General features: G+C 67.3%; 2 protein-coding genes across 2 annotated transcripts in view; both read right to left on the reverse strand.

Moving 5' to 3' along the window:
- Nucleotides 1-579: 579 nt before the first annotated feature.
- Nucleotides 580-14,135, reverse strand: LOC137465282 (cytochrome c1, heme protein, mitochondrial-like). Its single transcript, XM_068177250.1, is given in 9 exon segments — nucleotides 580-745; nucleotides 1,586-1,686; nucleotides 2,168-2,291; nucleotides 2,293-2,329; nucleotides 4,330-4,487; nucleotides 6,381-6,507; nucleotides 10,722-10,931; nucleotides 13,328-13,541; nucleotides 14,078-14,135. Coding segments are annotated over 9 exon segments (1,134 nt in total). The 3' UTR covers nucleotides 580-640.
- A 1,834-nt stretch (nucleotides 14,136-15,969) lies between these two features.
- Nucleotides 15,970-22,931, reverse strand: part of LOC137467878 (glycosylphosphatidylinositol anchor attachment 1 protein-like) — a 35,824-nt gene continuing 28,862 nt past the window's right edge. The window contains exons 10-12 of the mRNA XM_068179326.1: nucleotides 21,130-21,304; nucleotides 18,632-18,799; nucleotides 15,970-16,289 (exon numbers count right to left, since the gene is read on the reverse strand). Of these exons, the coding sequence (XP_068035427.1) occupies nucleotides 16,046-16,289; nucleotides 18,632-18,799; nucleotides 21,130-21,304 (587 nt within the window). The 3' untranslated portion in view covers nucleotides 15,970-16,045. The remainder of the gene's footprint in view (nucleotides 16,290-18,631; nucleotides 18,800-21,129; nucleotides 21,305-22,931) is intronic.

The following is a 22,931-nucleotide window of genomic DNA, read 5'->3' on the forward strand; positions in this document are numbered from 1 at the left end:
CACACCCAGCCCCACAGCAAGGTCAGACCCAGCCCCACACACGCCCAGCCCCGCACAGACCCAGCCCCACACACGCCCAGCCCCACACCAAGGACAGACCCAGCCCCACACAGACCCAGCCCCACACCAAGGACAGACCCAGCCCCCCACACACCCAGCCCCACACACGCCCAGCCCCACACACACCCAGCCCCACAGCAAGGTCAGACCCAGCCCCACACACGCCCAGCCCCACACACACCCAGCCCCACACACGCCCAGCCCCACACACACCCAGCCCCACAGACGCCCAGCCCCACACACGCCCAGCCCCACACACACCCAGCCCCACAGCAAGGACAGACCCAGCCCCACACACGCCCAGCCCCACACCAAGGACAGACCCAGCCCCACACACACCCAGCCCCACACCAAGGACAGACCCAGCCCCACACACGCCCAGCCCCACACGGGTCTCTCCGGTGGAACCCCAGACTTTATTCCCACCCCGCAGCCCCGCGGGGGCCGAGGCTGGGGTCGAACACGAGGTGGGGGGCGAGGACCCCCCCCAAATGCCCCTCCCCTCCCCCCCCCCCCCCCCGCTGCGTGGGGGGCCGGGAGCTCGGGGGTCCCCCCGGAGCCCGGTTCTGGGGCGCGGGCCCTACTTGGGGGGCCGATAGAACATCTTCCTGCTCTTGAGCAGCGCCCACTTGTGCCGCTTCATGTAGTACAGCAGGGGCACGAGGAGCCCCGAGATCAGCAGCACCTGGGGCACGGCGGTCAGGGGGGCAGAGCAAAGGGGTCCCGAGCCCCCCTGAGAGCCCCAAGCCACCCTGAGGCCCCCCTAGCCCCACCTTGAGAGACCCCCCCCCACCACCACCGAGCCCCCGGCCCCACCCCGAGTCCCTCCAGCCCCCAAACCCCGCACTGAGACCCTCCCAAGCGCCCCCACCCCACCCTGAGGCCCCCCAGCCCCACCTTCAGACCCCTCTGAGCCCCCAGCCCCACCTTGAGGCCCCCCCAGCCCCCAGCCCCACCTTAAGGCCCCCTCAACCCCCCCCAAATCCCCTCTGAGCCCCCAGCCCCACCCTGAATCCCCCCCCAGCCCCCAGCCCCACCTTGAAGCCCCCCCAGCCCCACCTTGAGCCCCCCCAGCCCCCAGCCCCACCTTTAGGCCCCCCCAGCCCCACCTTCAGACCCCTCTGAGCCCCCAGCCCCACCTTGAGGCCCCCCCAGCCCCATCTTGAGGCCCCCCCAGCCCCCAGCCCCACCTTGAGGCCCCCCCGGCCCCCAGCCCCACCTTGAGGCCCCCCCCAGCCCCCAGCCCCACCTTGAGGCCCCCCCAGCCCCACCCTGAATCCCCCCCCAGCCCCCAGCCCCACCTTTAGGCCCCCCCAGCCCCACCTTGAGCCCCCCCCCAGCCCCCAGCCCCACCTTGAGGCCCCCCCAGCCCCACCTTCAGCCCCTTCTGAGCCCCCAGCCCCACCTTGAGGCCCCCCCAGCCCCACCTTGAGGCCCCCCCAGCCCCTTCTGAGCCCCCAGCCCCACCTTGAGGCCCCCCCAGCCCCCAGCCCCACCTTGAGCCCCCCTCAGCCCCCAGCCCCACCTTGAGGCCCATCTTCTTGCGGTGGTCGTGCTCGGGCTCGGCCGCCCAGCGCAGGAAGGTGCAAACGTCCTTGGCGATCTGGGACATGGTGGCCGGGGTCCCTTGGGGGGACACGGGGCAGTGAGACCCCCACAGAGCCCACCGGGACCCCCCGAGAGCCAACAGAGCCCACCGGGACCCCGTGGACCCCACCGGGACCCCCCCGAGAGCCAACAGAGCCCACCGGGACCCCGTGGATCCCACCAGGACCCCCTGGACCCCACCGGGACCCCCAGATCCCAGGACCGCCCCCCCCAATACCTGGTGTGGTCAAAGCCCCCCAGGGACCTCCTCTGACCCCCACAGACCCCCCCCCCACCCCCTCAGGACCCCCCTGTACCCCAATGTCACCCCAGGCCCCCTCAGAGCTGCCCAGACCCTTCCTGAACCCCCTGACACCCCCAGGACCCAGCATGAGCCAGGGGCCTCCCGGGGCACCCCCAGACCCCTCCCAGGACCCCCTAGCCGCCCCCCCAGACCCCTCCCAGCTGCCCCCCAGTCCCAAGGGCCCCTTCAAGCCCCCCGAGCCCCCCAGGCCCGTACCGTCGTCGTACTCCAGCACCTCGTCGTAGATGGGGGGGGCCATGCCGATGGCCTGGCCAGGGAAGTAGGGGTTGTAGTGGAGCCCCTCCCTCAGCGAGACCCCCGGGGGGGCGTCGCAGTACCCCCGTGAGCAGGGCGAACACGTAGTCCTCGCCCCCGTGCCTAAAGGGTTAATACTGGCGTCAGTGACGGGATCGATAACGGGATCAATAACGGGGTCAATAACGGGGTCAATGACATGGTCAATAACGGGATCAATGGGATCAATAACGGGGTCACAGCACCCCGTGAGCAGGGCGAACACGTAGTCCTCGCCCCCGTGCCTAAAGGGTTAATACTGGGGTCAGTGATGGGATCGATAACGGGGTCAATGGGATCAATAACAGGGTCAATAATGGGGTCAATGACATGGTCAATGACGGGATCAATAACCAGATCAATGGCATCAATAATGGGATCAATAACGGGGTCAACGGGATCAATAACAGTGTCAATGGGATCAATAACGGGATCAATAACGGGATCAATAACGGGATCAATAACGGGGTCAATAACAGGGTCAATAACAGAATCAATGGCATCAATAACGGGGTCAATAACGGGGTCAATAACAGGACCAATGGGATCAATAACAGGGTCAATAACAGGGTCAATAATGGGGTCAATAACGGGGTCAATAATGGGGTCAATGGCGTCAATAACAGGGTCAATAACGGGGTCAATAACGGGGTCAATAACAGGACCAATGGGATCAATAACAGGGTCAATAACGGGGTCAATGGCGTCAATAACAGGGTCAATAACAGGGTCAATAACGGGGTCAATAACGGGGTCAATAACGGGGTCAATGGCGTCAATAACAGGGTCAATAACAGGGTCAATAACAGGGTCAATAACGGGGTCAATAACAGGGTCAATAACGGGGTCAATAACAGGGTCAATAACAGGACCAATGGCGTCAATAACAGGGTCAATAACAGGGTCAATAACGGGGTCAATAACGGGGTCAATAACAGGACCAATGGCGTCAATAACAGGGTCAATAACAGGGTCAATAACAGGGTCAATAACGGGGTCAATAACAGGGTCAATAACGGGGTCAATAACGGGGTCAATAACAGGACCAATGGGATCAATAACAGGGTCAATAACAGAATCAATGGCGTCAATAACGGGGTCAATAACGGGGTCAATAACGGGGTCAATAACAGGACCAATGGGATCAATAACAGGGTCAATAACAGAATCAATGGCGTCAATAACAGGGTCAATAACGGGGTCAACGGGATCAATAACGGGATCAATGGGGTCAATAACGGGGTCAATAACGGGGTCAAAGCCCCCCGTGCCCCTCACCGGGCGTTGACGATGTAGCTGAGGTCGGGGGGCAGCGCCCCGCTGTGGGGTGACCCCAGAGCCCCCCAGGATCCCCCAGAGCCCCCCAGGACCCCCGAGACCCCAGGACCCCCAAAGCACCCCGAGCCCCCCAGGACCCCCAGGACCCCCAGGACCCCCAAGCCCCCCAAAGCCCCCCAGGACCCCTGAGTCCCCCAGGACCCCCTCAGCCCTCACCGGGCGTTGACGATGTAGCTGAGGTCGGGGGGCAGCGCGCCGTTGTGGGGTGACCCCAGAAGCCCCCCAAGCCCCCCAGGACCCCCCAGGACCCCCAGAGCCCCCCAGGACCCCCAGAGCCCCCCTCACCGGGCGTTGACGATGTAGCTGAGGTCGGGGGGCAGCGCGCCGCTGTGGGGTGACCCCAGAGCCCCCCAAAGCCCCCCAAGCCCCCCAAAGCCCCCTGAGCCCCCCAGGACCCCCAGGACCCCCAGAGCCCCCCAGGACCCCCAGAGCCCCCCTCACCGGGCGTTGACGATGTAGCTGAGGTCAGGGGGCAGCGCCCCGCTGTGGGGTGACCCCAGAGCCCCCCAAAGCCCCCCAAAGCCCCCCAGGACCCCCCAAAGCCCCCCAGGACCCCCCAGGACCCCCAGGACCCCCTCAGCCCTCACCGGGCGTTGACGATGTAGCTGAGGTCGGGGGGCAGCGCGCCGTTGTGGGGTGACCCCTGAAGCCCCCCAAAGCCCCCCAGGACCCCCAGAGCCCCCCAAAGCCCCCCAGGACCCCCAAAGCCCCCCAGGATCCCCCAAGCCCCCCAGAGCCCCCCTCACCGGGCGTTGACGATGTAGCTGAGGTCGGGGGGCAGCGCGCCGTTGTTGGCCGCCCGCGCGGCCTCGGGGTTGGGGTAGGGCTTGGGGAAATAATCGGAGATCTTCCCGGGCCGCAGGAACATCTCCCCGTTCTCATCGGGGCCGTCCTGCACCTCCACCTGTGGGACAGGTGACACAGGTGAGACATGGACAGGTGAGACATGGACAGGTGAGACACAGGAACATCTCCCCGTTCTCATCGGGGCCGTCCTGCACCTCCACCTGTGGGACAGGTGACACAGGTGAGACACGGACAGGTGAGACAGGTGAGACAGGTGAGACAGGTGAGACACAGGGGACACACAGGAACATCTCCCCGTTCTCATCGGGGCCGTCCTGCACCTCCACCTGTGGGACAGGGACAGGTGAGACATGGACAGGTGAGACAGGTGAGACAACGGTGAGGCATGGACAGGTGAGACATGGACAGGTGAGACACAGGTGAGACACAGGTGAGACACAGGGGACACACAGGAACATCTCCCCGTTCTCATCAGGGCCGTCCTGCACCTCCACCTGCACGGACAGGGACAAGTGACACAGGTGAGACATGGACAGGTGAGACATGGACAGGTGAGACAGGTGAGACAACGGTGAGGCATGGACAGGTGAGACATGGACAGGTGACACAGGGACCAGGACAGCAGGGTGGGGACACTGGGATGGAGCCAGCAGGACACCGGGGACAGCAGGACAGGGACACTGGGACACCAGGAATGGTGGGACAGGGACACTGGGACACTGGGGACAGCAGGGACACTGGGGACAGCAGGACAGGGACAGTGGGACACTGGGAATGGTGGGACACTGGGGACATGGGGGACACTGGGGACAGCAGGACAGGGACAGTGGGACACTGGGAATGGTGGGACACTGGGGACATGGGGGACACTGGGGACAGCAGGACAGGGACACTGGGGACACCAGGGACAGCGGGGACAGCAGGACAGGGACACTGGGGACACCGGGGACAGCAGGACACTGGGGACACCGGGGACAGCAGGACAGGGACACTGGGGACACCGGGGACAGCAGGACACTGGGGACACCGGGGACAGCAGGACAGGGGACACTGGGGACACCGGGGACAGCAGGACAGGGGACACTGGGGACAGCAGGACAGGGGACACTGGGGACAGCAGGGACACTGGGGACAGCAGGACAGGGACAGTGGGGACAGCAGGGACACTGGGGACAGCAGGACAGGGACAGTGGGACACTGGGGACACTGGGGACAGCAGGACAGGGACACTGGGACACTGGGAATGGTGGGACAGGGACACTGGGACACTGGGGACACCGGGACACCGGGGACAACAGGACAGGGACACCGGGGACACTGGGAATGGTGGGACAGGGACACTGGGACACTGGGGACATTGGGGACACCAGGACAGGGACACTGGGGACAGCAGGACAGGGACACCGGGACACTGGGAATGGTGGGACACTGGGACACTGGGGACACTGGGGACAGCAGGGACAGGGACAGTGGGACACTGGGAATGGTGGGACAGCGGGGACAGCAGGACAGGGACACTGTGGACACTGGGGACACTGGGACACTGGGGACATTGGGGACAGCAGGACAGGGACAGTGGGACACTGGGAATGGTGGGACACCGGGGACAGCAGGACAGGGACACTGCGGGTGGCAGCAGGGACAGCAGGACAGGGACACCGGGGACACTGGGGACACCGGGGACAGCAGGACAGGGACAGCAGGACAGGGACACTGGGGACAGCAGGACAGGGACAGCAGGACAGGGACACTGGGGACAGCAGGACAGGGGACACCGGGGACAGCAGGACAGGGACACTGCGGGTGGCAGCAGGGACAGCAGGACAGGGACACCGGGGACACTGGGGACAGCAGGACAGGGACACTGCGGGTGGCAGCAGGGACAGCAGGACAGGGACACCGGGGACACCGGGGACACCAGGGACAGGGACACTGCGGGTGGCAGCAGGGACAGCGGGCGTGGCAGGGGGGGCAGGGGTCCCGGGGTCACCTCCTCTGCCAGCGCCTTGGCCTCGGCCTCGCTGTGGGTGACGCCGATGAGGTTCCGGAAGGCCACGAACTCCATGGAGTGACAGGCGGAGCACACCTGGCGGTACACCTGGAACCCCCTGCGCACACTGAGGGGACAGAGAGACCCCAAAATCACACCAAAATACCCCAAAATCACCCCAAAATAACCCCAAAATCACCTGGAACCCCCTGCGGACACTGCGGGGACACAGAGACACCAAAATCACCCAAAAATAACCCCAAAATCACCCCAAAAATAACACCAAAACCACCTGGAACCCCCTGCGGACACTGCGGGGACACAGACACCAAAATCACACCAAAATACCCCAAAATCACCCCAAAATAACCCCAAAATCACCTGGAACCCCCTGCGGACACTGCGGGGACACAGAGACACCAAAATCACCCAAAACCACCCCAAAACCACCCCAAAATCACCTGGAACCCCCTGCGGACACTGCGGGGACACAGAGACCCCAAAACCACCCAAAATCACCCAAAACCACCCCAAAATCAACCCCAAAATCACCTGGAACCCCCTGCGGACACTGCGGGGACACAGAGACCCCAAAATCACCCCAAAACCACCCCAAAACCACCTGGAACCCCCTGCGGACACTGCGGGGACAGAGAAACCCCAAAATCACACCAAAATACCCCAAAATCACCCCAAAATCAACCCCAAAATCACCTGGAACCCCCTGCGGACGCTGCGGGGACAGAGAGACCCCAAAATCACCCAAAAATACCCCAAAATCACCCCAAAAATAACACCAAAACCACCTGGAACCCCCTGCGGACACTGCGGGGACACACAGACACCAAAATCACCCAAAAATCACCCAAAACAACCCAAAAATCACCCAAAAACAACCCCAAAACCACCTGGAACCCCCTGCGGACACTGCGGGGACAGAGAGACCCCAAAATCACCCAAAAATCACCCAAAACAACCCAAAAATCACCCAAAAACAACCCCAAAACCACCTGGAACCCCCTGCGGACACTGCGGGGACAGAGACCCCAAAATCACCCCAAAATCACCCCAAAACCACCCCAAAATCACCTGGAACCCCCTGCGGACACTGCGGGGACAGAGACACCAAAATCACCCAAAAATCGCCCCAAAATCACCCCAAAACCACCCCAAAATAACCTGGAACCCCCTGCGGACACTGCGAGGACACAGAGACACCAAAATCACCCAAAATCACCCCAAAAACCACCCAAAAATAACCCCAAACACACCTGGAACCCCCTGCGGACACTGCAGGGACAGAGACCCCAAAATCACCCCAAAATACCCCAAAACAACCCAAAAATCACCCAAAAACAACCCCAAAACCACCTGGAACCCCCTGCGGACACTGCGGGGACACAGACACCAAAATCACCCCAAATCACCCAAAACCACCCCAAAATCAACCCCAAAATCACCTGGAACCCCCTGCGGACACTGCGGGGACAGAGAGACCCCAAAATCACCCAAAACAACCCAAAAATAACCCCAAAATAACCCAAAAACCACCTGGAACCCCCTGCGGACACTGCGGGGACAGAGACACCAAAATCACCCCAAATCACCCAAAACAACCCAAAAATCACCTGGAACCCCCTGCGGACACTGTGGGGACACACAGACACCAAAATCACCCAAAATCACCCCAAAACAACCCAAAAATAACCCCAAAACCACCTGGAACCCCCTGCGGACACTGCGGGGACACAGAGACCCCAAAATCACCCAAAAATCACCCAAAACAACCCAAAAATCACCCCAAAACCACCTGGAACCCCCTGCGGACACTGCGGGGACAGAGAGACCCCAAAATCACCCAAAACAACCCAAAAATAACCCCAAAATAACCCCAAAAACCACCTGGAACCCCCTGCGGACACTGCGGGGACAGAGACACCAAAATCACCCCAAATCACCCAAAACAACCCAAAAATCACCTGGAACCCCCTGCGGACACTGTGGGGACACACAGACACCAAAATCACCCAAAATCACCCCAAAACAACCCAAAAATCACCCCAAAACCACCTGGAACCCCCTGCGGACACTGCGGGGGACACGGACCCCAAAATCACCCAAATCACACCAAAATAACCCCAAAATCACCCCAAAACCACCCCAAAACCACCCCAAAAATCACCCAAAACCACCCCAAAATAACCCCAAAACCACCTGGAACCCCCTGCGGACACTGCGGGGGACACGGACCCCAAAATCACCCAAAATCACCCCAAAATCACCCCAAAGCACCCCAAAACCACCCAAAAATCACCTGGAACCCCCTGCGGACACTGCGGGGCACAGAGACCCCAAAATCACCCAAAATACCCCAAAACAACCCAAAAATCACCCCAAAACCAGCCCAAAATCACCCCAAAATCACCTGGAACCCCCTGCGGACACTGTGGGGACAGAGACCCCAAAATCACCCCAAATCACCCCAAAACCACCCCAAAATCCGGCTGTGCACGCTGCAGGGACAGGGCTCAGACCCCCGGGACCCCCACAGCTGCTGGGCCCCAGGGACCCCAAATCCCCAGAGACCCCAAACCCCCACAGACCCCCCGAGACCCCAAATCCCCCCAGGGACCCCCTGAGACCCCAAACCCCCACAGACCCCCGAGACCCCAAATCCCCAGGGACCCCAGGGACCCCAAATCCCCCAGGACCCCAGGGACCCCAAATCCCCAGGGACCCCAGGGACCCCAAATCCCCCAGGACCCCAGGGACCCCAAATCCCCAGGGACCCCAGGGACCCCAAATCCCCCAGGACCCCAGGGACCCCAAATCCCCAGGGACCCCAGGGACCCCAAATCCCCCAGGACCCCAGGGACCCCAAATCCCCAGGGACGCCAGGGACCCCAAATCCCCACAGACCCCCGAGACCCCAAATCCCCACAGACCCCAGAGACCCCAAATCCCCACAGACCCCAAATCCCCAGGGACCCCAGAGACCCCAAACCCCCACAGACCCCCCGAGACCCCAAATCCCCACAGACCCCTGGGACCCCAAACCCCCACAGACCCCCGAGACCCCAAATCCCCAGGGACCCCAGGGACCCCAAATCCCCAGGGACCCCAGGGACCCCAAATCCCCACAGACCCCAGAGACCCCAAATCCCCACAGACCCCCCGAGACCCCAAATCCCCCAGGGACCCCAGGGACCCCAAACCCCCACAGACCCCCGAGACCCCAAATCCCCCCAGGGACCCCCTGAGACCCCAAACCCCCACAGACCCCCGAGACCCCAAATCCCCACAGACCCCAGAGACCCCAAATCCCCACAGACCCCTGGGACCCCAAATCCCCACAGACCCCCCGAGACCCCAAATCCCCCAGGACCCCCGGGACCCCAAATCCCCACAGACCCCAGGGACCCCAAACCCCTGCACCCCCGTTACCTGCTGTGCCCCAGAGACCCCAAACCCCCCAGGACCCCTCAGGACCCCCTCACCTGGCGTGGTCCAGCGCCTCCAGGACCCCCCCAGGACCCCCCCCAAACCCCCCAGGACCCCCCAAACCCCCCGCGTCCCCCCTCACCTGGCGTGGTCCAGCGCCCCCAGGACCCCCCCAGGACCCCCCAAACCCCCTTGTCCCCCCTCACCTGGCGTGGTCCAGCGCCCCCAGGACCCCCTCAGGACCCCCCAAACCCCCCCAGGACCCCCCAAACCCCCAGGATCCCCCAAACCCCCCAGGACCCCCCATGCCCCCTCACCTGGCGTGGTCCAGCGCCTCCAGGACCCCCCAAACCCCCCCAGGACCCCCCCAGGACCCCCCAAACCCCCCAGGACCCCCCGTGCCCCCTCACCTGGCGTGGTCCAGCACCTCCAGGACCCCCCCAGGACCCCCCAAACCCCCCAGGACCCCCCAAACCCCCCTAGGACCCCCCAAACCCCCTTGTCCCCCCTCACCTGGCGTGGTCCAGCGCCCCCAGGACCCCCCCAGGACCCCCCAAACCCCCCCAGGACCCCCCGTGCCCCCTCACCTGGCGTGGTCCAGTGCCCCCAGGACCCCCCAAACCCCCCCAGGACCCCCCCAGGACCCCCCAAACCCCCCAGGACCCCCCGTGCCCCCTCACCTGGCGTGGTCCAGCACCTCCAGGACCCCCCCAGGACCCCCCAAACCCCCCAGACCCCCTTGTCCCCCCTCACCTGGCGTGGTCCAGTGCCCCCCAGGACCCCCCAAACCCCCGTGCCCCCTCACCTGGCGTGGTCCAGCGCCCCCAGGACCCCCCCAGGACCCCCCAAACCCCCCCAGGACCCCCCAGGACCCCCCAGGACCCCCTTGTCCCCCCTCACCTGGCGTGGTCCAGCGCCTCCAGGTAGCCGCCGTGGCTCCAGGGCAGGCTCGGGGGGTGCAGCTCCAGCTCCCCCGCGCTCACGGGGCCCCCCCCGAGGGACAGGGACAGCGCCACCGCCAGGGACCCCCCCCCCGGCCACCGCCCCCAGCACGGCCAGAGCCCGCCGGCAGCGGGAGCGGGAGCGGCCCGGGAGGGACGACAGGGACACCTGGGGGGACACGGGGGGTCAGGACACCTGGGGGGACGGGGACACCTGGGGGGACACCTGGGGGGACACCTGGGGGGACACGGGGGGGAAAGGGACACCTGGGGGGACGGGGACACCTGGGGGGGACAGGGACACCTGGGGGGACACGGGGGGTCAGGACACCTGGGGGGGGTCAGGGACACCTGGGGGGACACGGGGGGACAGGGACACCTGGGGGGACGGGGACACCTGGAGGGACACCTGGGGGGACACCTGGGGGGGACAGGGACACCTGGGGGGACACCTGGGGGGGACAGGGACACCTGGAGGGACAGGGACACCTGGAGGGACACCTGGGGGGGGACAGGGACACCTGGGGGGACACGGGGGGTCAGGACACCTGGGGGGGACGGGGACACCTGGGGGGACACCTGGGGGGACACCTGGGGGGACACCTGGGTCAGGGACACCCGGGGGGGACAGGGACACCTGGGGGGACACCTGGGGGGACACGGGGGGTCAGCGACACCTGGGGGGGGTCAGGGACACCTGGGGGGACGGGGACACGGGGGGTCAGGGACACCTGGGGGTCAGGGACACCTGGGGGGACGGGGACACCGGGGGGGACACCTGGGGATCAGGGACACCTGGGGGGGTCAGGGACACCTGGGGGGACACGGGGGGTCAGGACACCTGGGGGGGGTCAGGGACACCTGGGGGGACACGGGGGGTCAGGACACCTGGGGGGGGTCAGGGACACCTGGGGGGACAAGGGGGGTCAGGGACACCTGGGGGGACACAGGGGGTCAGGGACACCTGGGGGGGCACCTGGGGGGACACCTGGGGGGGACAGGGACACCTGGGGGGACAGGGACACCTGGGGGGACACCCGGGGGGCTCAGGGACACCTGGGGGGGTCAGGGACACCTGGGGGGACACGGGGGGTCAGGACACCCGGGTCAGGGACACCTGGGGGACAGGGACACCTGGGGGGACACCCGGGGGGACACCTGGGGGGACACGGGGGGACAGGGACACCTGGGGGGGACAGGGACACCTGAGGGGGACACCGGGGACCCCACATGTCGGGGGAGGGGGGACAAAAGCAGTGGGGTGGGCGGGGATCCCGGGAACAGCAGGAACAGCGGGAATACCGGGAACGGGAACAGCGGGAACAGCGAAAATGGGAATAATGGAATTGCCGGGAATACCGGGAACGGGAACAGCGGGAACAGCGGAACAGCGAAAATGGGAATAATGGAATTGCCGGGAATACCGGGAACGGGAACAGCGGGAACAGCGGGAACAGCGGGAACAGCGGGAACAGCGGGAACAGCGGGAACAACGGGAACAGCGGGAACAACGGGAACAGGAACAGCGGGAACAGCGAAAATGGGAATAATGGAATTGCTGGGAATACCGGGAACGGGAGGAACGGGAACAGCGGGAATACCGGAATCACCGGGAATAACGGGAACGGGAGGAAGAGCAGGAATACCGGAAACAGGGGGAATACCCGAATGACCGGGAATACCGGGAACGGGGAGAATGGGAGGAACAGCGGGAAGGGCGGGCAGAGGGCACCGCGGGGGGACAACTCCCGGGGAGCCCGCGCCGAACGGGAGGGGAGAACCGGGGGCACCGGGAACCGGGAGGGGCTGGGAGGGGAACCGGGGACACCGGGAACCGGGGACACCGGGAACCGGGAGGGGCTGGGAGAGGAACCGGGGACACCGGGAACCGGATGGGCAAAGGGCCCGGGGGCACCGGGAACCGGGAGCACCGGGATGCGGGGGCACCGGGAACCGGGGACACCGAGCAGGGCGGGCAAAGGGACCGGGGGCACCGGGAACCGGGAGGGGCTGGGAGGGGAACCGGGGACACCGGGAACCGGGTGGGCAAAGGGCCCGGGGGCACCGGGAACCGGGAGCACCGGGATGCGGGGGCACCGGGAACCGGGGACACCAAGCAGGGCGGGCAAAGGGACCGAGAGCACCGGGAACCGGGAGGGGCTGGGAGAGGAACCGGGGGCACCGAGCAGGGCGGGCAAAGGGCCCGGGGGCACCGGGAGCACCGGGAACCGGGTGGGCAAAGGGCCCGGGGGCACCGGGAAGCGGGGGCACCGGGAACCGGAGGCACCGAGCAGGGCGGGCAAAGGGACCGAGGGCACCGGGAACCGGGGGCACCGGGAACCGGGGACACCGAGCAGGGCGGGCAAAGGCACCGGGGGCACCGGGAAGCGGGGCTGGGGGGCACCGGGCGCAGCGGGGCAGGCACCGAGAGCCGCCGGGCAGCGCCGGGGAGCTCGGCGCGGGGCGGACACCGTGCCGGGCGCCGAGGCCGCGCCGTGCCCGTGAGGGGGCGGCCCCGGGCCCGCCGCCCGCCGTGACCTTCCCGCGGCCGGGGCCCGCACTCACCGTGCCGGGGCCGCCGGCGGGGCAGCCCCGGGGCCGCAGCAGCGCGCGGGCGGCGAGGCCGGGCCGCGGCGGGCCCGGGAGCAGCCGCAGCCCCGGGAGGCCCCGCAGGCCCCGCAGCGCCGCCATCGCCGAGGTCGAGGGGACGCGCCGCGACGCCCCGGAAGTGACGCAGGGACGGCGGGAGTGACGTCACCGACACGCACGTGACCCGCCGCTGACGGGTTTTATTGCGGCGCCCCCCGGCGGAACGGCGGGAGAAGCGCACAGGCCACGCCCACCGGCAAAGCCACGCCCACCGGCAAAACCACGCCCACCGGCAAAAGCCCCGCCCCAAAGCGGACGCGCAGCGGTACAGAAGCCACGCCCAGCTCAAAACCACGCCCCTCGTTAAGTGCCCCGCCCCAAATTAACCATGCCCGTGTACAGAAGCCACGCCCACCGTCAAGCCACGCCTTGCTGAACGCCCCGCCCACATTGACCACGCCCCAGTACAAAAGCCACGCCCACCGTCCAATCACGCCCCTTCTTGAATACACCGTACACATTGACCACGCCCCTGTACAAAAGCCACGCCCACCGCAAAACCACGCCCCTTCTTGAATACACCGTACACATTGACCACGCCCCTGTACAAAAGCCACGCCCACCGTCAAACCACGCCCCTTGTTGAATACCCCCGCATACATTGACCACGCCCCTGTAGAAAAGCCACGCCCACCGTCAAACCACGCCCCTTGTTGAATACCCCACCGCACACATTGACCACGCCCCTGTAGAGAAGCCACGCCCACCGTTTAACCACGCCCATCATTAAATGCTCCGCCCCAAATTAACCACGCCCCTGTACAAAAGCCACGCCCATAGTCAAACCACGCCCCTTGTTGAATACACCGTACACATTGACCACGCCCCTGTACAAAAGCCACGCCCACAGTCAAACCACGCCCATTGTTGAATACACCGTACACATTGACCACGCCCCTGTAGAGAAGCCACGCCCACCGTTTAATCACGCCCATCATTAAATGCTCCGCCCCAAATTAACCACGCCCCTGTACAAAAGCCACGCCCACAGTTAAACCAAGCCTCTTGTTGAATACCCCGCACACATTGACCACGCCCCTGTAGAAAAGCCACGCCCACAGTCAAACCACGCCCATTGTTGAATACACCGTACACATTGACCACGCCCCTGTACAAAAGCCACGCCCACCGTCAAACCACGCCCATCATTAAATGCTCCGCCCCAAATTAACCACGCCTCTGTAACAAGCCACGCCCCAAACGAACCACGCCCCTGAACAGAAGCCACGCCCCCCACATGGTTCCCCCCCAACCCCCCAGTTGGGGGTCCCGGGGCTGGGCGGGGCCACAGCGATGGCTCCGCCCCCCTGGGGGGGGTCCCAGCTGAGCCCCGCCCCCTCCTGGGGCCTTGCTCTGGGGGGGGGGAAACTGGGGGCGGGGCCTGGGCGGCCCCCGGGGCTGGGGGGCGGGGCTTGGGTTGGGGGGGGTCTGTCCGTGTGTCCATCTGCAGCTCTGTCCGTGTGTCCGTGTGTCCATCAGGGCTCTGTCCGTGCGTCCACCAGGGGCTCTGTCCGTGTGTCCGTGTGTCCATCTGCGACTCTGTCCGTGCGTCCATCAGGGGCTCTGTCCGTGTGTCCATCTGCAGCTCTGTCCGTGCGTCCGTGTGTCCACCAGGGCTCTGTCTGTGTGTCCATCCGCAGCTCTGTCCGTGTGTCCGTGTGTCCACCAGGGCTCTGTCCGTGCGTCCATCCGCAGCTCTGTCCGTGTGTCCAGGAGTCCGTCCGCGTGTCCATGTGTCATCAGGGGCTCTGCCCGCGTGTCCGTCCCCGTGTCCGTCCCGTGTCCGTGTGTCTGTCCCCGTGTCCGTGTGTCTGTCCCTGTGTCCGTGTGTCTGTCCCCGTGTCCGTGTGTCCGTCCCCGTGTCCGTCCCGTGTCCGCGTGTCCGTCCCTGTGTCCGTGTGTCCGTCCCCGTGTCCGTGTGTCCGTCCCTGTGTCCGTGTGTCTGTCCCCGTGTCCATCCCGTGTCCGCGTGTCCGTCCCGTGTCCGTGTGTCCATCCCCGTGTCCGTGTGTCTGTCCGTGTGTCCATGTGTCCGCGCGTCCGTCCGGTCACTTCCAGAAGAGCACGTTCCAGAGCAGCAGCCAGCAGGGGTAGGCGCCCAGGTGGAGCTGGGGCCTCAGGTGTGCCCAGGTGAGGGAGGATGGGGGCTCTGGGGGTGTGTCCGTCCCCGTGTCCGTGTGTCTGTCCCCGTGTCCGTGTGTCCGTCCCGTGTCCGTGTGTCTGTCCCGTGTCCGTGTGTCCGTCCCGTGTCCGTCCCTGTGTCCGTGTGTCCGTGTGTCCGTCTGGTCACTTCCAGAAGAGCACGTTCCAGAGCAGCAGCCAGCAGGGGTGGGCGCCCAGGCAGAGCAGGGGGCTCAGGTGTGCCCAGGTGAGGGAGGATGGGGGCTCTGGGGGTGTGTCCGTCCCCGTGTCCGTGTGTCTGTCCCCGTGTCCGTGTGTCCGTCCCGTGTCCGTGTGTCCGTCCGGTCACTTCCAGAAGAGCACGTTCCAGAGCAGCAGCCAGCAGGGGTGGGCGCCCAGGCAGAGCAGGGGGCTCAGGTGTGCCCAGGTGAGGGAGGATGGGGGGTCTGGGGGTGTGTCCGTCCCCGTGTCCGTGTGTCCGTCCCGTGTCCGTGTGTCCGCGTGTCCGTCCGGTCACTTCCAGAAGAGCACGTTCCAGAGCAGCAGCCAGCAGGGGTAGGCGCCCAGGCAGAGCAGGGGGCTCAGGTGTGCCCCGTGCAGGTGCTCCTGCAGCAGCCCCTGGCCCAGCGCCCCCAGGAAGCGCTGCCAGGCCTCGCCCAGCCCCGCCGGCGCCTCCAGCAGCTCCCGCTCCAGCAGCACGGCCAGGAACAGCGACAGCCCCGGCGTGCTCAGCACCAGCAGCACGGCCAGCGGCAGCCTGCAGCGGGGAGGGGGGTGAGAGACCACCAGGGACCACCCAGAGACCCCCAGGAACCACCCAGAGCCCCCTGGGACCACCCAGAGCCCCCTGGGACCACCCAGAGACCCCCAGGAACCACCCAGAGCCCCCCAGGAACAGCGACAGCCCCGGCGTGCTCAGCACCAGCAGCACGGCCAGCGGCAGCCTGCAGCGGGGAGGGGGGTGAGAGACCACCAGGGACCACCCAGAGACCCCCAGGAACCACCCAGAGCCCCCTGGGACCACCCAGAGCCCCCTGGGACCACCCAGAGACCCCCAGGAACCACCCAGAGCCCCCAGGAACAGCGACAGCCCCGGCGTGCTCAGCACCAGCAGCACGGCCAGCGGCAGCCTGCAGCGGGGAGGGGGTTAGGGACCACCGGGACCACCCCGGGACCACCCTGGGACCACCCAGAGACCCCCAGGACCACCCAGAGCCCCCAAGAACCACCCAGAGCCCCCAGGACCACCCTGGAACCACCCAGAGACCCCTGGGACCACCCTGGGACCACCCAGAGCCCCCAGGAACAGCGACAGCCCCGGCGTGCTCAGCACCAGCAGCACGGCCAGCGGCAGCCTGCAGCGGGGAGGGGGTTAGGGACCACCGGAACCACCCCGGGACCACCCAGAGACCCCCAGGACCACCCAGAGCCCCCTGGGACCACCCTGGGACCACCCAGAGACCACCCAGAGCCCCCCAGGAACAGCGACAGCCCCGGCGTGCTCAGCACCAGCAGCACGGCCAGCGGCAGCCTGCAGCGGGGAGGGGGTTAGGGACCACCGGAACCACCCCGGGACCACCCAGAGACCCCCAGGACCACCCAGAGCCCCCTGGGACCACCCTGGGACCACCCAGAGACCACCCAGAGCCCCCCAGGAACAGCGACAGCCCCGGCGTGCTCAGCACCAGCAGCACGGCCAGCGGCAGCCTGCAGCGGGGAGGGGGGTGAGAGACCCCCAGGGACCACCCAGAGACCCCCAGGAACCACCCAGAGCCCCCCAGGAACCACCCAGCGCCCCCTGGGACCACCCTGGGACCACCCAGAGCCCCAGGAACAGCGACAGCCCCGGCGTGCTCAGCACCAGCAGCACGGCCAGCAGCAGCCTGCAGCGGGGAGGGGGGTGAGAGACCCCCAGGGACCACCCAGAGACCCCCGGGACCACCCTGGGACCACCCAGAGACCACCCAGAGCCCCCAGGAACAGCGACAGCCCCGGCGTGCTCAGCACCAGCAGCACGGCCAGCGGCAGCCTGCAGCGGGGAGGGGGGTGAGAGACCCCCAGGGACCACCCAGAGACCCCCAAGAACCACCCAGAGCCCCCTGGGACCACCCAGAGCCCCCTGGGACCACCCAGAGCACCCCACGAACAGCGACAGCCCCGGCGTGCTCAGCACCAGCAGCACGGCCAGCGGCAGCCTGCAGCGGGGAGGGGGTTAGGGACCCCCGGGACCACCCTGGGACCACCCTGGGACCCCCGGGACCACCCTGGGACCACCCTGGGACCACCCAGAGCCCCCCGGGACCACCCTGGGACCACCCAGAGACCCCTGGGACCACCCAGAGCCCCCCAGGAACCACCCAGAGCCCCCCAGGAACAGCGACAGCCCCGGCGTGGTCGGCACCAGCAGCACGGCCAGCGGCAGCCCGGGGTGGCCACGATGGCCAGCGGCAGCCCGGGGTGGCCAGGGACCATCCGGGGACACCCAGAGCCCCCCAGGGACCCTCAGGGACCCCTGCTCACCTGTGTGCAAGGGCGCTCACCTGTCCCCCCCCGGGCTCACCTGTCCCCAGCTGTCCCCAGGGTGCCCCAGGTGTCCCCAAGGTGTCCCCAGGTGTCCCCAACTGTCCCCAGGGTGCCCCAGGTGTCCCCAGGCTGTCCCCAGCTGTCCCCAGGTGTCCCCAGGGTGCCCCAGGTGTCCCCAGGGTGCCCCAGGTGTCCCCAAGGTGTCCCCAGGCTGTCCCCAGGTGTCCCAGGTGTCCCCAGGGTGCCCCAGGTGTCCCCAAGGTGTCCCCAAGGTGTCCCCAGGTGTCCCCTGGGTGCCCCAGATGTCCCCAGGGTGCCCCGGGTGTCCCCAAGGTGTCCCCAAGCTGTCCCCAGGTGTCCCCAAGGTGTCCCCAGGCTGTCCCCAGGTGTCCCCATGTGTCCCCAGGTGTCCCCAGGTGTCCCCAAGGTGTCCCCAAGGTGTCCCAGGTGTCCCCAGGTGTCCCCAGGTGTCCCCAGGGTGCCCCAGGTGTCCCCAGGGTGCCCCAGGCGTCCCCAAGGTGTCCCCAGGCTGTCCCCAGCTGTCCCCAGGGTGCCCCGGGTGTCCCCGTGGCTCACCTGTTGCCCCCGGGCCTCACGGCGGCCGCGGGGGGCACGAGGGTGGCCCCCAGCAGGAAGCCCAGGGAGAAGTTGAGCAGGGCCAGGCAGGAGAGGAGCAGCGCCAGGGCCAGCAGGGCCAGCAGCTTGAGGGTCATCCAGCCCCGCTGGCCACCGCCCGACAGCGCCCTGGGGACACGGGGACACCCCCGGGGTTACCCCCAGTGTCACCATCCCCCCTCAGGGTCATCCAGCCCCGCTGGCCACCGCCCGACAGTGCCCTGGGGGGACACGGGGACACCCCCGGGGTCACACGGGGTCACACACGGGGTCACCATCCCCCCTCAGGGTCACCCAGCCCCGCTGGCCACCGCCTGACAGCGCCCTGGGGACACGGGGACACAAAGGGTCACACGGGGTCACATCACACGGGGTCACCCCTGGGGTCACCCCCAGTGTCACCATCCCCCCTCAGGGTCACCCAGCCCCGCTGGCCACCGCCCGACAGCGCCCTGGGGGGACACGGGGACACGCGGGGTCACACACGGGGTCACACGGGGTCACACATGGGGTCACCCCCAGTGTCACCATCCCCCCTCAGGGTCACCCAGCCCCGCTGGCCACCGCCCGACAGCGCCCTGGGGGGACACGGGGACACGCGGGGTCACACACGGGGTCACACACAGGGTCACACACAGGGTCACCCCCGGTGTCACCCCCAGTGCCACCCGGTGTCCCATGGGGTCACACCGTGTCACCCCAAACCCCACCAGGGACCCCAAACCCCCACAGCCCCCAGCCCGTACCCGTGGGTGCTGTGGGGCAGCGCCAGCCCCACACCCGTACCTGTGCCCATACCTGTGGGTGCTGTGGGGCAGCGCCAGCCCCACACCTGTACCTGTGCCCATACCTGTGGGTGCTGTGGGGCAGTGCCATCCCACCCCCATAGCCGTACCCGTGGGTGCTGTGGGACAGTGCCAGCCCCACACCTGTACCTGTGCCCATACCTGTGGGTGCTGTGGGGCAGTGCCATCCCAGCCCCACACCTGTACCCGTGGGTGCTGTGGGACAGTGCCAGCCCCACACCTGTACCGGTACCCATACCTGTGGGTGCTGTGGGGCAGTGCCAGCCCCACAGCCGTACCTGTGGGTGCTGTGGGGCAGTGCCAGCCCCATAGCCGTACCCGTGGGTGCTGTGGGGCAGTGCCAGCCCCACACCTGTACCGGTACCCATACCTGTGGGTGCTGTGGGGCAGTGCCATCCCACCCCCATAGCCGTACCCGTGGGTGCTGTGGGGCAGCGCCAGCCCCACAGCCGTACCTGTGCCCATACCTGTGGGTGCTGTGGGGCAGTGCCAGCCCCACACCCGTACCCGTGGGTGCTGTGGGGCAGTGCCAGCCCCACACCTGTACCCGTACCTGTGGGTGCTGTGGGGCAGTGCCAGCCCCACACCTGTACCCGTGGGTGCTGTGGGGCAGCGCCATCCCAGCCCCACACCTGTACCCGTGGGTGCTGTGGGGCAGTGCCAGCCCCACACCTGTACCCGTGGGTGCTGTGGGGCAGTGCCAGCCCCACAGCCGTACCTGTGGGTGCTGTGGGGCAGTGCCAGCCCCATAGCCGTACCCATACCTGTGGGTGCTGTGGGGCAGCGCCAGCCCCACACCTGTACCTGTGCCCATACCTGTGGGTGCTGTGGGGCAGCGCCAGCCCCACACCTGTACCTGTACCCATACCTGTGGGTGCTGTGGGGCAGTGCCAGCCCCACACCCGTACCTGTGCCCGTACCTGTGGGTGCTGTGGGGCAGTGCCAGCCCCATAGCCGTACCCGTGGGTGCTGTGGGGCAGTGCCAGCCCCACACCTGTACCTGTGCCCATACCTGTGGGTGCTGTGGGGCAGCGCCAGCCCCACACCTGTACCTGTGCCCATACCTGTGGGTGCTGTGGGGCAGCGCCATCCCAGCCCCATAGCCGTACCCGTGGGTGCTGTGGGGCAGTGCCAGCCCCACACCCGTACCTGTGGGTGCTGTGGGGCAGTGCCAGCCCCATAGCCGTACCCGTGGGTGCTGTGGGGCAGTGCCAGCCCCACACCCGTACCCGTGGGTGCTGTGGGGCAGTGCCAGCCCCACACCTGTACCTGTGGGTCCTGTGGGGCAGTGCCAGCCCCACACCCGTACCTGTACCCGTGGGTGCTGTGGGGCAGCGCCAGCCCCACACCCGTACCTGTGGGTGCTGTGGGGCAGTGCCAGCCCCATAGCCGTACCCGTGGGTGCTGTGGGGCAGTGCCAGCCCCACACCTGTACCCGTGGGTGCTGTGGGGCAGTGCCAGCCCCACACCTGTACCCGTGGGTGCTGTGGGGCAGTGCCAGCCCCACACCCGTACCCGTGGGTGCTGTGGGGCAGTGCCAGCCCCACACCTGTACCTGTGGGCGCTGTGGGGCAGCGCCAGCCCCACAGCCGTACCTGTGCCCATACCTGTGGGTGCTGTGGGGCAGTGCCAGCCCCACACCCGTGCCCGTACCTGTGGGTGCTGTGGGGCAGCGCCATCCCAGCCACGTAGATGCCGATCAGGGCCAGCACCACGGCCTCGGCCTCGCCCACCGGGAAGTGCTGGGTGGCCACGGCCTGGCCCCGCACGGGCAGCAGGTACAGGGCGGCGCCCGCGCCCCCCGACACCAGCACGGGGGGGCACCAGCCAGAGGAGACCCCCGCGGGCCTGGGGGGGACACAAGGGGGTCAGGGTGGGGGGCACAGGGGGGCATGGGGGTCGCAATGGGGTCAGGGTGTGGGGCACAGGGGGGCATGGGGGGCACAGGGGGTCACAATGGGGTCAGGGTGTGGGGCACAGGGGGTACAGTGGGGTACAGGGGGGCATGGGGGGTCGCAATGGGGTCAGGGTGGGAGTTTGGGGTCAGGGTGTGGGGCACAGGGGGGGCATGGGGGCATGGGGGGTCGCAATGGGGTCAGGGTGGGGGGCACAGGGGGGGCATGGGGGGCACAGGGGGTCACAATGGGGTCAGGGTGGGAGTTTGGGGTCAGGGTGTGGGGCACAGGGGGCACAGGGGGGCATGGGAGGTCGCAATGGGGTCAGGGTGTGGGGCACAGGGGGGCACAGGGGGGCATGGGGGTCACAATGGGGTCAGGGTTGGGAGTTTGGGGTCAGGGTGGGGGGCACAGGGGGCACAGGGGGGGCATGGGGGTCACAATGGGGTCAGGGTATGGGGCACAGGGGGGTTCAGGGGGTACAGGGGGGCATGGGGGGTCGCAATGGGGTCGGGGTGGGAGTTTGGGGTCAGGGTGGGGGGCACAGGGGGGCACAGGGGGGCATGGGGGGTCGCAATGGGGTCAGGGTTGGGAGTTTGGGGTCAGGGTGTGGGGCACAGGGGGCACAGTGGGGTACAGGGGGGCAGAGGGGGTACAGGGGGGCATGGGGGGTCACAATGGGGTCAGGGTGGGAGGCACAGGGGGGGCATGGGGGGCATGGGGGGTCACAATAGGGTCAGGGTGGGGGGCACAGGGGGGCATGGGGGGCATGGGGGGTCACAATGGGGTCAGGGTGGGAGGCACAGGGGGGGCATGGGGGGGCATGGGGGGTCACAATAGGGTCAGGGTGGGGGGCACAGGGGGGCATGGGGGGTCGCAATGGGGTCAGGGTGGGAGTTTGGGGTCAGGGTGGGGGGCACAGGGGGGCACAGGGGGCATGGGGGGTCGCAATGGGGTCAGGGTGTGGGGCACAGGGGGGTTCAGGGGGTACAGGGGGGCATGGGGGGGTCGCAATGGGGTCAGGGTGTGGGGCACAGGGGGGCATGGGGGGCATGGGGGTCACAATGGGGTCAGGATGGGGGGCACAGGGGGGGCATGGGGGTCACAATGGGGTCAGGGTGGGAGTTTGGGGTCAGGGTGGGGGGCACAGGGGGCACAGGGGGGGGCATGGGGGGTCACAATGGGGTCAGGGTGGGAGTTTGGGGTCAGGGTGGGGGGCACAGGGGGGCACAGGGGGGGGCATGGGGGTCGCAATGGGGTCAGTGTGGGGGTCCCAGGGGTCAGTCTGGGGGTCCCAGGGGTCAGTGTGGGGGTCCTGGGTCAGTCCGGGGGTCCGGGGGTCCCAGGGGTCAGTGTGGGGGTCCCGGGGGTCAGTGTGGGGGTCCCAGGGGTCCCAGGGGTCAGTGTGGGGGTCCCGGGTCAGTTGGGGGTCCCAGGGGTCAGTCTGGGGGTCCCGGGGGTCAGTGTGGGGGTCCCGGGTCAGTCTGGGGGGTCCCAGAGGTCCCGGGGTCAGTGTGGGGGTCCCTGGGGTCAGTGTGGGGGTCCCAGAGGTCCCAGGGG

The sequence above is a fragment of the Anomalospiza imberbis genome, chromosome 1 (genome assembly GCF_031753505.1).
Source record: "Anomalospiza imberbis isolate Cuckoo-Finch-1a 21T00152 chromosome 1, ASM3175350v1, whole genome shotgun sequence".
In the NCBI taxonomy this organism is placed as follows: domain Eukaryota; kingdom Metazoa; phylum Chordata; class Aves; order Passeriformes; family Viduidae; genus Anomalospiza; species Anomalospiza imberbis.